The sequence below is a fragment of the Mustela nigripes genome, chromosome 2, assembly GCF_022355385.1.
Source record: "Mustela nigripes isolate SB6536 chromosome 2, MUSNIG.SB6536, whole genome shotgun sequence".
NCBI lineage: Eukaryota > Metazoa > Chordata > Mammalia > Carnivora > Mustelidae > Mustela > Mustela nigripes.
This window is the reverse complement of record NC_081558.1, coordinates 46,429,555-46,443,077: the sequence shown is the minus strand read 5'-3', so window position 1 is coordinate 46,443,077 and position 13,523 is coordinate 46,429,555. Positions and strand designations below refer to the sequence as shown.

The 13,523-nt window shown below is 40.0% G+C and overlaps 1 protein-coding gene across 2 annotated transcripts in view; it reads left to right on the top strand.

Moving 5' to 3' along the window:
- Positions 1–13,523, top strand: part of SUMF1 (sulfatase modifying factor 1) — a 105,082-nt gene that overhangs the window by 20,633 nt on the left and 70,926 nt on the right. For both annotated transcript variants that reach the window (XM_059390200.1, XM_059390199.1), the window contains exon 3: positions 1,630–1,704. In XM_059390200.1, coding sequence (XP_059246183.1) covers positions 1,630–1,704 — 75 coding nt within the window. The remainder of the gene's footprint in view (positions 1–1,629; positions 1,705–13,523) is intronic.

Here is a 13,523-nt window from a genome sequence, read left to right as displayed (position 1 = left end):
CACTTACCATGTTCAAGCCCAGCTGGTCTTGTTTCGATTCCTTGAAAACTCAGCGTTCTTTTCCAGCTGGAGGTCTCCGCTCACATCCCTGCCCTCCTTGGAATTTCCTTCTCCCCATGCGCATCTCCCTTTTACTGTGGCTGATCCCTTCTCATTCTGAGTCCTTGCAGCTGAATGGCCCCTTCTCAAGGAGACCTCTTCTCCCCACGCTATTGAAAAGAGGCTTTTCTTGATACTCTTTACCTTACAAGGTCAAGTAAAGTTATAAGTATTTTCTTCCATCCTTTCTTTGACTTGAGTTTTGTCTGTGCCCCCACATGTAAGTGCTATTAAGACAGGGACTGTGCTTACCTAATACTGACCTTGGATCTCTGTCATTTAGTTCACACTCAGGCTGCCCAAACATGGCAACATGTTTGGAACTTGTTCATTGGATGAAGGGATGGTTTGGGTGCTTAGGCACTTTCCCACAAAGGAAAGAGGAGGAAGAGCAGGGGTGAAGAGAAGATGAGAAGCTCTGATCAGGGAAAGGAGTTTGAGGTGTTTTTGTAAGGCCTGAACTACAGGAATCCAGTAAGCAGTTCATATCATCTAGTGAGGACAGGACTGGCCTGGATGGAGGTGGAGATGGGACGGTCATTTGAAGTACATGCTGCTGGTCATTATCGCAGTGAGATTGGAGGAAGTTGTCTGTCAGTAGGTCAGTGTATCTCAAAGTGTGATCTCTTGGACCACCAGTCACCAGCTGAGCTGTTGACATGTGCAGGTTCTTTGGCCTCACCCTGGACCTCCAGAATCAGAAATTCTGGGGTTGCGGAGCAGTAACGTATAGTTTGGTAAGCTGGCCAGGTGATCTCCGCTGCACAAAGCCTGAGAGCCACTGGTGAAGAGAAAGAAGAAGCAGGGCAGAGCACTAGGGAGCAACAGCATTCTAGGGGCTAGAAGAAGAGCCCTGTATTTCAGGAGATGAGTAAGAGGTTAGAAAGAGGAGGGAAACTAGAAGAATAGAATCATGGAGATGAAGGGGTTAATGTGGGCCTTTGCAGTATGAGGTCGATGCAACAGATAAAATGAGATAGATGAGGACTCGAGGCAGTAATGTTAAATGAAAATAATACAAATACAGATTTCCATCTGTTGCTTCAATTGGCCACTTGAGATTTATAAACCCAGTTGATCCCTTTGGGGAGCCAGAGTCTATCAGAATATCAGCCAACAATGTCGTTCAGTTCTTTTAGCTAGATTGCAGGAGCAGAGCAAAGGACAAAGGTTGGTTATGTAAACTGACCTGTAAAGAATCCTGTTGTTTTCCAAGTCATTTGAAATACTTGTGGAGATGTGTTTCCATCAACAAGAGCAATCACATTCTCTAAAGCTAATCTCTTCCAGTCTGCATTCTTATCAGCTAAATGAGCCTGAAAAGACCGTGATCTCTGTAAGTGATTGATATTAACCTGTCTTAATAGGAAGCCAGATGCTTTTAAGTCATTTCCGAATCCTCTGGGAAGTCATAAGAATAACTAAAGTTCATTTGGACTAGAAGAATCACTTTTACGCACAGAGAAAACTCTCCATGTGAAACACGTTGCTACAACCATTCTGGATTTTTATTTCCTTCTTTCCTTTCAGGCCGAGAAGTTTGGTGACTCCTTTGTCTTTGAAGGCATGTTGAGTGAGCAAGTGAAGACTGATATCCAGCAGGCAGTAAGTAATGTCCAACCAGGCTCTCATATTTCTCTGCTGTTTGTTGGAAAGGGGCTGGGTTAAAACTCGAAGCCATAAGGGCCACAACTCCTCAGCCCCCTAGCCCCTCACCAGTCCTGTTCCAGATGGGCCCACAAGAGCAGGCCTGTGGGTCAGGGCCCCATGCCTTGAGGAAAATGACACAAGTCCAGGATGGAGCTGAAAGTGTCAGGTCTGACTTGAGTTTCTGTCTTCTGTACCTGAGTCACACATTTTGTTGCTACGGAGGGCTTAGCTGAGCTCTGGACATTTCTGGGTTTCTTCACTTGTAGTCATTTTAGAATGGAGGGTTAAAGGTGAATTTTCTTTAACTTCTGTAAGTCTTGATCTCATCAGGCGTGAGTGTGGAGAGTTTCCTATTTAAACTTATTCATGAATTCCTACAGTTGGAGAAGCATTCATGAAAGGGAACTTGCTCTGGATATTCATAGGAAGGTGAGCCTGGGAACTGGCCTGACTACCCAGGGTATACCTGCTTTAACAAAGAGGATCTAGGGAATGTCAATTAGGTGTGTTTTTCTCAGGAGTCATGGAAACAGTGGACTGAGCTTCCATAAGCACCTTTGTGGTGAGCAGAACTTTGGATTTCCGTATGTTCAAGAATTTATTTACATACAAGTCTCATAAAGAGGTGGAAAATAGGGTGCATGGGTGGCTCAGTGGGTCAAGCCTCTGCTTTCAGCTCAGGTCATGATCCCAGGGTCCTGGGATCGAGACCCACATCGGGCTCTCTGCTCAGCGGGAAGCCTGCTCCCTCCTCTCTCTCTCTGCCTACCTCTCTGCCTACTTGTGATCTCTGTCTGTCAAAGAAATAAATAAAATCTTAAAAAAAAAAAGAGGTGGAAAAACAAAAAATTGTGGATAAGCTAGGAGTTTGAGGGTTCAAAAAAACAAAGAGGGAAGGAAATGCAGAAGAGGCTGGAGGTAGTAAGAGAAGAGAGGAAATGGGGTCAGCCTTCCTTTCAAGGGAGACTGATTAAGATACAGAGATTGAAGACAGGAATTCAGCCCTAATCTTCCTTTGTTACACAAGTTCCCTTTCAGTTGCCTGAGCTTGGTCTTTATGTGTTGGCTTCACTGTTCTTGTTCTTCTCTCTTGTAAGCAGCGGTGCCAGAAAAATGAAACTGTCCGGCTCCTGTTTTTCTTTCTCTTCAAATGATTGTAGCCAAGGTGGTCAGGGAGAGAGGAGATACAACCAGACTTGCTCTCAATTCATTTACAGGAGAATCAGGCCATTTTTTTATATGTATTTTACATAAATGTTTTTAAAACACGACTGAGCTATTTGAGAGTTTTTTTGCTCATTACAAGTTTTTATTTTATTATGTAGTCCGATACACCTTTTTTTTTTTTTTAAGGGGCTTTGAGGTCACATTGGCCTAGTGTTGATGAGCCAGCAGCTCAGGATGTGGTGCCTTGTTTTAAGATCCAGAGTTCAGATGATGGAGGGCCTTTGTACTCATTTTTGTAATTTGTTCTTTCGGATACAGGGCCTCTTGTCACTCAAGAACCTCCAAACACATTAGGCATAAAGGCAAAGGCAGATTATTGCTAGGCTCTGAGGGTGCCCTGTAAGTACCCAGCGAAGTGTGTGTGCTTGTAACCAGGACGATAACAAGTAGTTCTCACAGGAGCCTAGTGCTCATCTCTTGCTTAAATGCTCATAATGGAAAAGCAAACCTTTTAAGTGTGTTTAGAAAGGGCTGGAATGAATAAAATGCATCTGTTGATGATTTGAGAGTGCTAAGTTTTTGTTTTTCAATCCCTTCTTAGGTCTGACATACCCGCATGCATCACACCTTTTTTTTTTTTTTTAAATATTTTATTTACTTATTTGAGAGAGAGAGAGAGAGAGAGCATGAGCAGGGGCAGGGGCAGAGGGAGAGGGAGAAACAGGCTTCCCGCTGAGCAGGGAGACCAACAGGAGCTCCATCTCAGGGAGTCCCCAGACCCTGGGATCACAGCCTGAGCCCCAGGCAGGTGCTTAACCAGTTAACCTACCGAACCACCCAGGCACCCCTACCAGACCTTTTATTAACCCGGTGTTTCCAGAAGCACAAGACAGGGATGGTCCAGGAGAAGACTTGAAGTGAAACAGGAGGTGAGTTCAGGTAGTATGTGGCAAAACCTAAAATAATCCTGAATCACGGAGTGAAAACATTACTCCCTTTTCAGATCTCTTTCAAGACCTGTGTAAGTCAGGACAGAGTCTCATTTCAGGCGGAGCATGTCAATAACACTCAGCAGCACTTGTTAGTCTCCTGTTAAACAGACAAAATCGGCCTTGGAACCTTCCCCAGGCTACAGTAGCTAACTAGAATTTAGTAACATTGTTTACTTCCATGCAATTATTTTGTAATATTGTTTATTTTCATATAATTATTTTAAAAGTTTCATATAACTTTTATGTAAATGTAAATTATTTTAAATGTCATAAATCTTTTGGTGACAGGTTATACCAGTGATACAAATTTTCCATTAAAAAAACAAAACAAAACAAAAAACAACACACATACAGAAAACCACACAAAGCAAATGTTTAGCTTACTGAGTTATCCTGAGGTGAACATGCTTGTAACCATCACCTAAGTCAGGAATTAGAATTTCTCTGCCTGCCCCAGTAAGCCCCTCCATGAGCCACAGCCTTATTGCCCTTTTCTTTTCCTAGAGTTGCCGTTATCCTGCTTTAAAGTAAATCCTTCCCTGAATTTCTTTATAGTATTATCACCAGGTGTACATCCCAAGGCTGTGGTTTAATCCTATCCATTTGAGGGTAAATTTGTGTCTTTTTCAAGACTCTTTTAGGGCATCTGGGTGGCTTAGTCAGTTAAGCCTCTGCTTAAAGCTTAGATCATGATCCCAGGTCCTGGGATCAAGCCCCAGGTTGGGATCCTTGCTCAGCAGGGAGACTGCTCTCCCTCTCCCTCTGCCATTCCCCTTGCTTGTGCTCTCTGGCTCTCTCTATCTTGCTGTGAAATAAATAAGAAAATCTTAGAAAAGAAAAACAAAACAAAAACTCTTTTAACCTTTCCCTTGCGCCATCCTCCTCCCCGATTTTTCTATCCCTAACAATTTATCTTTGGAAGAATCCAGGGTGATTAACCTATCGACTTTCCTGCTGCAGCTTACCCGTTTTCCCTCTTCTCTGCATTTCTTGCAAACTGGTAGCTGGATCCACAGGCCTGATCAGACTCCAGTTTGAGCCCAATGGCAAGACCTCAGACAATGGCATTGGCTGTGCACATTGTTCTTGGGTTTTTGATGTTGTTATTCAGTTATTCTGTCTGGTTTTATGCATACATTTGGCGAGATCCAAAAACGATGCTACTGTGGCTGTCATCTTAGGTAGTTTTTTTTTTTTTTTTTTTTTTAATTTTAAAGATCTAAGGCAAGACATTGAACTGGCTTTTAGGGTTTGCTGACAAAAATATCTGAAACTGTGTGAATTTAATGGTTTAAAACAGAGCTTATGTGCATGCTGAAATTTTCTTCGTTGTGATTATTATCTGAATGCCTAATTAATTTTAATTAATCTTAAAAGGTATATAGCTATTAAATCCTAGAAAGGATGAAGGCTAGTTTTGGTTGCTGTGTTGTTTTTGTCTTGGAGTATTGGTATTTTACTCAAGATAACCTATTGTTGGAATAAAGGTAGTGTTTAAAACATTTAATATTTTAAAAGTATACTTCATTTTAATAAGTATGTTATTAAAATAGCTCATAAATCTTTGCCATGAGGGATGGCCATGAGGTGGGGAGAAAACAGTTGCTCTTGGTGGGAGCCTGAGAAACAATGATTATCTCTTGGTTTGTGGTTTGACACTTTCTGAATTTGCTAACACTTTAATGAAACAAATTTTTGAATAGGTGTCCTTGATAAAAGAGGAGGCTAGGTTATTTTGAGAAGTTCTTTTTAACTGAAAACCAATTTCCGTGAGGAATCAGAATTACCAACTCATCTTCTTCTTCTTCTTCTTTTTTTTTTTTAAGTAAAACACAGTTTTGGGACAGCCATATCCTGCCCAAGTAAATGCTGGCTGCAGCGTTATTTGGATGGTGCTGGACCAGGACAAAAGGCAGGAAATAATGCAGCCTGATGGTCTCTTGCATAATCACCACTGGGTGAAGACTCCAAGCTAGAAAGAGAGCCGCTAGTAAGGATGTGATTCAGTTACCTAAATGCACATGGATTGTGATGACAAATACCTTGGGGCCCAGCAAGATTCTGAGGTCATACCTCAAAAATAATTTTTAGAAAAGCTTTACTAAGTTAAATAATATAAGCCAAGCCAGAAACTCTTCAGAAAGGCAAGTTCTAGTATGTAGGAAAAGTAAATTAAAATAACTCAAAACATGTGCCTGGTGGATAAATTGCTCAGCCTCATTTTTGATGTTAGAAGTTTTACTTTTCTGGTAGCTTAACCACCATTTCCTTGGACAACCTCAGTTCAGCTTGAAGAATTTTCATTTTTACCAAGACTTTTTTTCTCAAATTGATTTGGGGGCTTGTTTATTCAGAAAAGCCATGAGGAAAAGATCACAGCCTTTGAATGAAGGAGACCTGGTTTTAAATCTCCACTCAGCCGCTCACCAGCTGGTTTTGAGAAAAGTCACTTCTTTGCTGCTTTTTTTCTTTTGGACTTCTCAAGTTCGATGCTTCGTTTTGAATGTTTGGGGCCATCTTTTTTAAGCATTTTGATCTACAGATTTCTTTCTAAATGATCTCTTTAGCTCCACAAGTTTTGTAATACATTTGTAATTGCTTGTATCTTAATATTTTCTAATGTCCATTATCGTTTCTCTTAGTGATTCTGTTTGTTTTTGCTTTGTATCTTTCAAAACTTTGCTGTTAAGCTTGGAAGTGTAACTGTGTAAGTGTGGAAGTATGTCTTTCCTGTTGAATTTTGACATATAGGGATTCTCCTTTTGTCTAATATGTTTTATCTTCAGATCTATTTTTTATTATCTATGTGGGTGTATAAGCTTTCTTTTGTCAATACATACTTTTTCATCTCTTCATTTCAGTCTTTCTATATCTTTATGTGTCTAGGTATATCTCTTGTAAAGAGTATACGACTGTTTTTAGAAAGTCCATTCTGACAGTTTTTGTCTTTCAGTCAAGAGATAGTTTATTTGTGTTTATGTATAGTTTATTATGATTACTGATATACTTGGCTTTATTTCTTCCATTTTATTCTTTGCTTTGTCTTTATGTTTTTTCTCTTCTTTTTTCTTCAATTTCTTGCATATTTTTCCATTTCTTTCTTATTCTAACTTGACTTATCTCCTTAGAAGTTAGATACTGTATGTCTCTTCATTTACTAGTTTAACTATCTATTTTAATGCTCACATTTCAAGTCCAAATTTTAGTCCCTTAATACTAGGACCTTGCTGGAATCATCCCTATCCAACTTCTGTATTTCTTATACCCACTATTTCATTCTAATTTGTTCTCTTCCTCCAGTGCTTAGTTATTAATCCATTTCCGTCTAAACCTTATTTGGTTGCTGCTATCATTACTACTATCTCTGCCTTCCTTTCTGCATCTCAGACAGAATGTATCTTTTGACTACAGGACATCTTTAGGTAGTAAATGTTCTTGTTATTAATTGTTTAAAAATATCTTTAATTGTGTTATTATTAAAAGATATTTTCACCTAGTAAAAACTTAAGGTTGGCAGTATGTTTTCTCTGCACACTGAAAGGATGATTTCACTGCTTTCTGTCTTCTCTTGTTGCCATTCATATACAGTCTGTTTCTGTTCCTTTGTAGGTAATCTGGTTCTGGATGCCCCCTCCTTTTTAAAGATGTATTTATTTATTTGAGAGAGAGAGAGAGTGTGTCCATGTGCGATTGCACGGGTTGGGGGAAAGGGCAGAGGGAGAGGGAGAGAACTTCAAGCAGACTCCCTGCGGAGTTTGGAGCTCCTGGCCCCAGCTAGGCTAATCCCATGACCTTGAGTTCAAGTCCTGTGCCAAAATCAAGATTTGGATGCCTAACCAACTGAGCCACCCAGGTGCCCCTGACTCTGGCTGCTTTTAAGATTAAATCCTGTCTTTGCTATTATATAGTTGGTCTATAATATTTATAGGAGTTGATTTCTTTCATTTACCTGGCTTGAGTGTCATTGGGCATCATAGATCTGAGAACTGACATTTTTTTTAAACAGCTCCAGACTATTCTTGACAATTATTGTTTTGAATACTGCCTTCCCTTGTCCTCACTTATCTCTCTCCTGGGGACTCCAATTAGACATCGGTCAGCCTTTGTCAGTCTCTCTTCTATGTCTCTTAAACCCACTTTTGAACATATAGATGTGTATTCCATTTATTTTTTAAAATATTTTATTTATTTATTTGACAGACAGAGATCACAAGTAGACAGAGAGATGGGCAGAGAGAGGGTGGGGGACGCAAGCTCCCTGCTGAGCAGAGAGCCTTATGTGGGGCTCGATCCCAGGACCTTGGGATCATGACCCAAGCCGAAGGAGAGGCTTAACCTGCTGAGCCACCCAGGCACCCCATGTATTTCATTTTAATTTGTTGCTTTTTGGCTTTATCTTTAGTATTATTAGTAGTTGCTGTAAGGATTACTATATGTATACCTAACTTCTCATAGTCTGCCACAAGAGTTAATATTTTTTTTTTAAAGATTTTATTTATTTATTTGACAGACAGAGATCACAAGTAGGCAGAGAGGCAGGTAGAGAGAGAGGGAGGAAGCAGGCTCCCTGCTGAGCAGAGAGCCTGATGCGGGGCTCGATCCCAAGACCCTGAGACCATGGCCTGAGCTGAAGGCAGAGGCTTTAACCCACTGAGCCACCCAGGCACCCCCCAAGAGTTAATATTTTAACACTTCAAGTAAATATAAGTGCCTTGTAACCATATACATTCCTTTACCCCCTGCTGTAGTTGTCATAAATGATGAGTCTACATGCATTGAAAAGGCTTGAGATGATGTTACATTTTGCTTGCAACATCCACACACACACGTGCGTACACACACACACACACACACACACACATATTTTTAATTTAAGGAAGAGATATATTGGGGCGCCTGGGTGGCTCAGTGGGTTAAGCCTCTGCCTTCGGCTCAGGTCATGATCTCAGGGTCCTGGGATGGAGTCCTGCATTGGGCTCTCTGCTCAGTGGGGAGCCTGCTTCCTCCTCTCTCTCTCTGCCTGCTTCTCTGCCTACTTGTGATCTCTGTCTGTCAAATAAATAAATAAAATCTTAAAAAAAAAAAGAAAAGAAGAGATATATTATATTTACCCAGACCATTTCTGTTACTTTATTCCAGAAGCTCTCTGTTTTCGTTGGGTATCGTTTCCTTTCAGCCTAAATAATTTCCTGTAGCATTTATTTGAGAACAAGTATTATATCCATGAATTCTCTTAATTTTCCCTCATCCGAGAATGTTTTTACTTCCCCTTCATTCCTAAACGCTATTTTTACTGAATACAGGGCTCTGGGTTGGCACTCTTTTCTTTCATCACTTAGAAAATGTACTTTCATTTTTTTATGGTCACATGTTTTCAGCCATTTGAATAACTTTTCTTATACATATTGGTATTATTAATTTTTGGCTTCTTACAAGATTTAAAAAAATCTTGTCTTTGTAGTTTGATCATGATTTAAACATTTGGACATTGTTTTCTTGGATATTAAAGAGTATCCTATTTGTTGAGGTGCTTGTGTCTGTGGATTTATGTCTTTAATCACATTTGGGGAGTATTTAGCCATTATGTCAATTATTTTTTTCAGCATTCATGTCTCTTGTCTTTTTAGAACTCCATTGCATGAGTGTTAGATATTATCCTACAGGTTCCTGAGGCCTTGTTCATTGTTTTAAAACGGTTTTTTCTCTCTGTTCTTCAGATTGTGTACTTTCTATGGATATGTCTTGAAGTTTCCTCCTTTTTCTGTCATTTTCATTCATCCAGTCAGCTTTTTTTTTTTTTTAAAGATTTTATTTATTTATTTGACAGAGTGAGATCACAAGTAGGCAGAGAGGCAGGCAGAGAGATAGAGGAGGAAGCAGGCTCCCTGCCAAGCAGAGAGCCCGATGCAGGACTCCATCCCAGGACCCTGAGATCATGACCTGAGCCGAAGGCAGAGGCTTAACCCACTGAGCCACCCAGGTGCCCCCATCCAGTCAGCTTTTAATTTCAGATATTGTATTTTGCAATTCTAAAGTTTCTTTTTAAAATATAGTTCTCGTTTCTCTGCTGAGAATGCCTGTCTTTCTTTCTGTTCATTTTAAGAATATTCACCTTTACTTCATAGCTGATGGTTATAACAGCTGCTTTAAAATCTTTGATAATTCTGACATCTGTGTCATCATAGGGTAGGTACTGGTTCATTTTCTTTTCCCTTCACTATTGAGTTTCAGGTCCTGATATGATTCTCAGGAGAACATTGACTTTTTTTTTTTTTTTTAGGCTATCAGTCTGATAACATGGTAGGTATAGACCACAAGCTTTGCCTTGACTACTGCTAGTAATGATTTTGTAGTTCTATTTGTTCATTCCTTTTACTCCAGCACAACCCCGTGGTTATTTTTTTTTTCTTCACTGTAACTAGCATTTTGCTTGTTTTAATCAATTTCTTGTAAGGGTAATAATGCCTACCTAATCGAGAGTGTTGTAAAGACCAAATTAAGTAATGTGTGAAGAACCATCTAATACAGTACTTAGCACATAAAAAGTCTTTTAGTAAATGTCATTATTCTGGCTTCATCCAGTGCACTGTCTCTAATTGAAAATTGAGTTAAATTTGCTTTGCTTTGCTTTACTGTTCCCCATTTGTAAGATTTGATAATGTCACATATAGCACTATGCCAAGTTGCAATATTTTGAAAGGATTTGCTATTGTGGAAGAAATCTTCTTGGATTATCTCAGAGCCCTTGGCTGGAGGAGTATCAGTGACATAACTGACATATCCTTTTTTTTTTTTTTTTTTTTGGTGGGGTTGGTAAAATATACAAAAACATAAAATTTAACATTTCAACCATTTTTAAATGTATAGTTCATTGGTATTGAGTCCATTCCGAATGTTGTGCAGTCATCATCACTATACATTCCAAGAGTTTGTTCACCATCCCAAACAGAAACTCTCTACCCAGGAAGCAATAACTTCCCATTCTCACTTCCCTCCATCCCCTGGGAACCTTGATTGTACTTCATGTCTCTATAAATTTCCTTATTCTAGGTGCCTCATGGAAGTGTCCTTTTGTGTCTGGCATACATTACTTTGCAGATGTCTTCAAGGTTCATTTATGTTATGGCGTGTATCAGATTTCATTTCTTTTTAAGGCTGAATAATATTCCTTTGTTTCTATAGACCACATTTTCTTTATCCATTTATCTGTTAATGGACATTTGTATTGTTTCCAGCTATTTAACATCTAATTGCTGTTTTGGCTTTTGTGAATAATGCTTCCATGAACATTGGCATTCAAGTGTCTGAGTCCCGGCTTTCAGTTCTTTTGAGTATCTATAGTGACATATTGTTTGAGTTGTTTGGATTCATGCCTCCTTGATTATCAGCCATTAGCCCTGTGGTATGTTCTTTGACTTCTTCCAGTGATGGAAATGAGTCTACCTCCCAATGTTTGAAAGTTTGCTTTCTGGTGTAAAATGTGGTCTGTTTAGCAAACAATCAAAAATGTTCTCTACTTACTGTCTTTTAGATACTGTGTTATTCCTGAGAATACAGAGATGAAAGATAGCCTTCCCCCCTGCTCTTTAGGTGCTCAGAGTTTAAGGAATGTGGTAAACCAAAATTCAATGTTTTCTCTTATTTATGAATTTTTTCAAAAAAGATTTTATTTATTTATTTGACAGAGAGAGAGATCACAAGTAGGCAGAGAGGCAGGCAGACGGAGAGGGGGAAGCAGGCTCCCTGCTGAGCAGAGAGCCCAATGTGGGGCTCAATCCCAGGACCCCGAGATCATGACCTGAGCTGAAAGCAGAGGCTTTAACCCACTGAGCCACCCAGGCACCCCTGATTTATGAATTTTTTATATCAAATGTTTTAGAGAGATAAAAAGGAAAACACATACATCACTTGTATTAAAATTATAAAAGTAGGGGCGCCTGGGTGGCTCAGTCATTAAGTATCTGCCTTCAGCTCAGGTCATGATTCCAGGGTCCTGGGATCAAGCCCCACATTGGGGCTCCCTGCTCAGTGGGAAGCCTGCTTCTCCCACTCCCACGCCCCCTGCTTGTGTTCCCTTTCTTGCTGTGTCTCTCTCTGTCAAATAAATAAATAAAATCTTAAAATAAAATAAAATTATAAGAGTATATGAGATCTGTACCATCCTGGAGTGTCCTGGAGGTAGCATGAAATAACATGGAGAAAAGAATTAGAAAGGGCGTTGGCAGGTGCTGTGGTAAGGAGTGCTGGGGAAGAGTTAGGGGAGGTGCCTGGAGAGCTACCTTTGTTAGGTTGATAAGGGGAGAAGGCCTGTGTGTGGAATAGACATTTAAGAGGAACTTTGCAGATATGGAAGAACTCGTTTTGGGATCAAGTAGAGAAAAGCATCTGGGAAAGGGCCCACTATATCCTTACACTCTAGCCACTCAGTTTTTTGCTTTGTGTGGTCTGGTGTTAGATATGTTTACTCTGGGAAGTCCATTCGAAATGCTCCTCTTTTGTCCCACATTCCAGATTTAGGTTGTTCCATTTATTTGTTCTTGTGGTTTCTTGTGCTTTCTCTTTATGTCATTTATTTCACTCATGATTACTTATGTAGGTATTTGTTGAATGTCTTTCCCTTTCCCAAGTATGTTCTGTGATGGTGGGAGAGAATGCAATCTACCACTCTATTCCCAGCATGGTAACTGTCACTTAATAAGCAGTAAATATCTGCCCCCTGCCCCCAAAAAAGAAAGAATGCCATTGGGGTATCATCTGTTGGAGCATTTAGTTCTTGAAAGCTGCAGGGCTCAGACCTGGTGTGAACCATCTCATGTTGGAAAGTTGCTTTTCCTTGGCAAGAGAACACTGACTTAAGTCAATCAGGGTTGAAGTAGGTTCACTGTAACTGAGTTATTTGGGAAGGGCAGTCCAGGGCTGGCTGATTGGATAAGATAAGAAGAAAACATAGTCACACAAGTGTATTTTGTGTCTGTTTTTGAAAAGAGTAGTTGGCTATCTGATTTAGGAGCCCCCATGTGGTGTAGGCTCAGGAAGCAAAGCTTGATAACCCTGGAAGGTGAGAACCCAATATAATAGGATAACAGGGCCCGTTTTTGTTTTTTTTTTTTTCCAGCTTGCTCCAAAGTAAGGCATCTGATTAGAATGAGCATGAATTTGAGGCATGCTGGTGTTCCAGACGCTCAGATTTGAAATTTCTCTTTAAGAAGTCCTTGAGTTTCTTGTCAAGTCATAGGTCTTTTGAGAGCTGACTTGGATGAAGTAATAATGATAATAATGATTCTGACATCTGTACCTCCCAGATGTTGCTGCTTGCATTGTAAACCTGTAAAGTGAGACAAAGATTGACTATTAAGTAGGGGAGTCATGCCCAGGAGATACCTAGCTTTAAGAAAAATTTACGTAGGGACGCCTGGGTGGCTCAGTTGGTTGGACGACTGCCTTCGGCTCAGGTCATGATCCTGGAGTCCCGGGATCGAGTCCCACATCGGGCTCCAGCTCCATGGGGAGTCTGCTTCTCCCTCTGACCTTCTCCTCGCTCATGTTCTCTCTCTCACTGTCTCTCTCTCAAATAAATAAATAAAATCTTTAAAAAAAAAAAAAAAAGAAAAATTT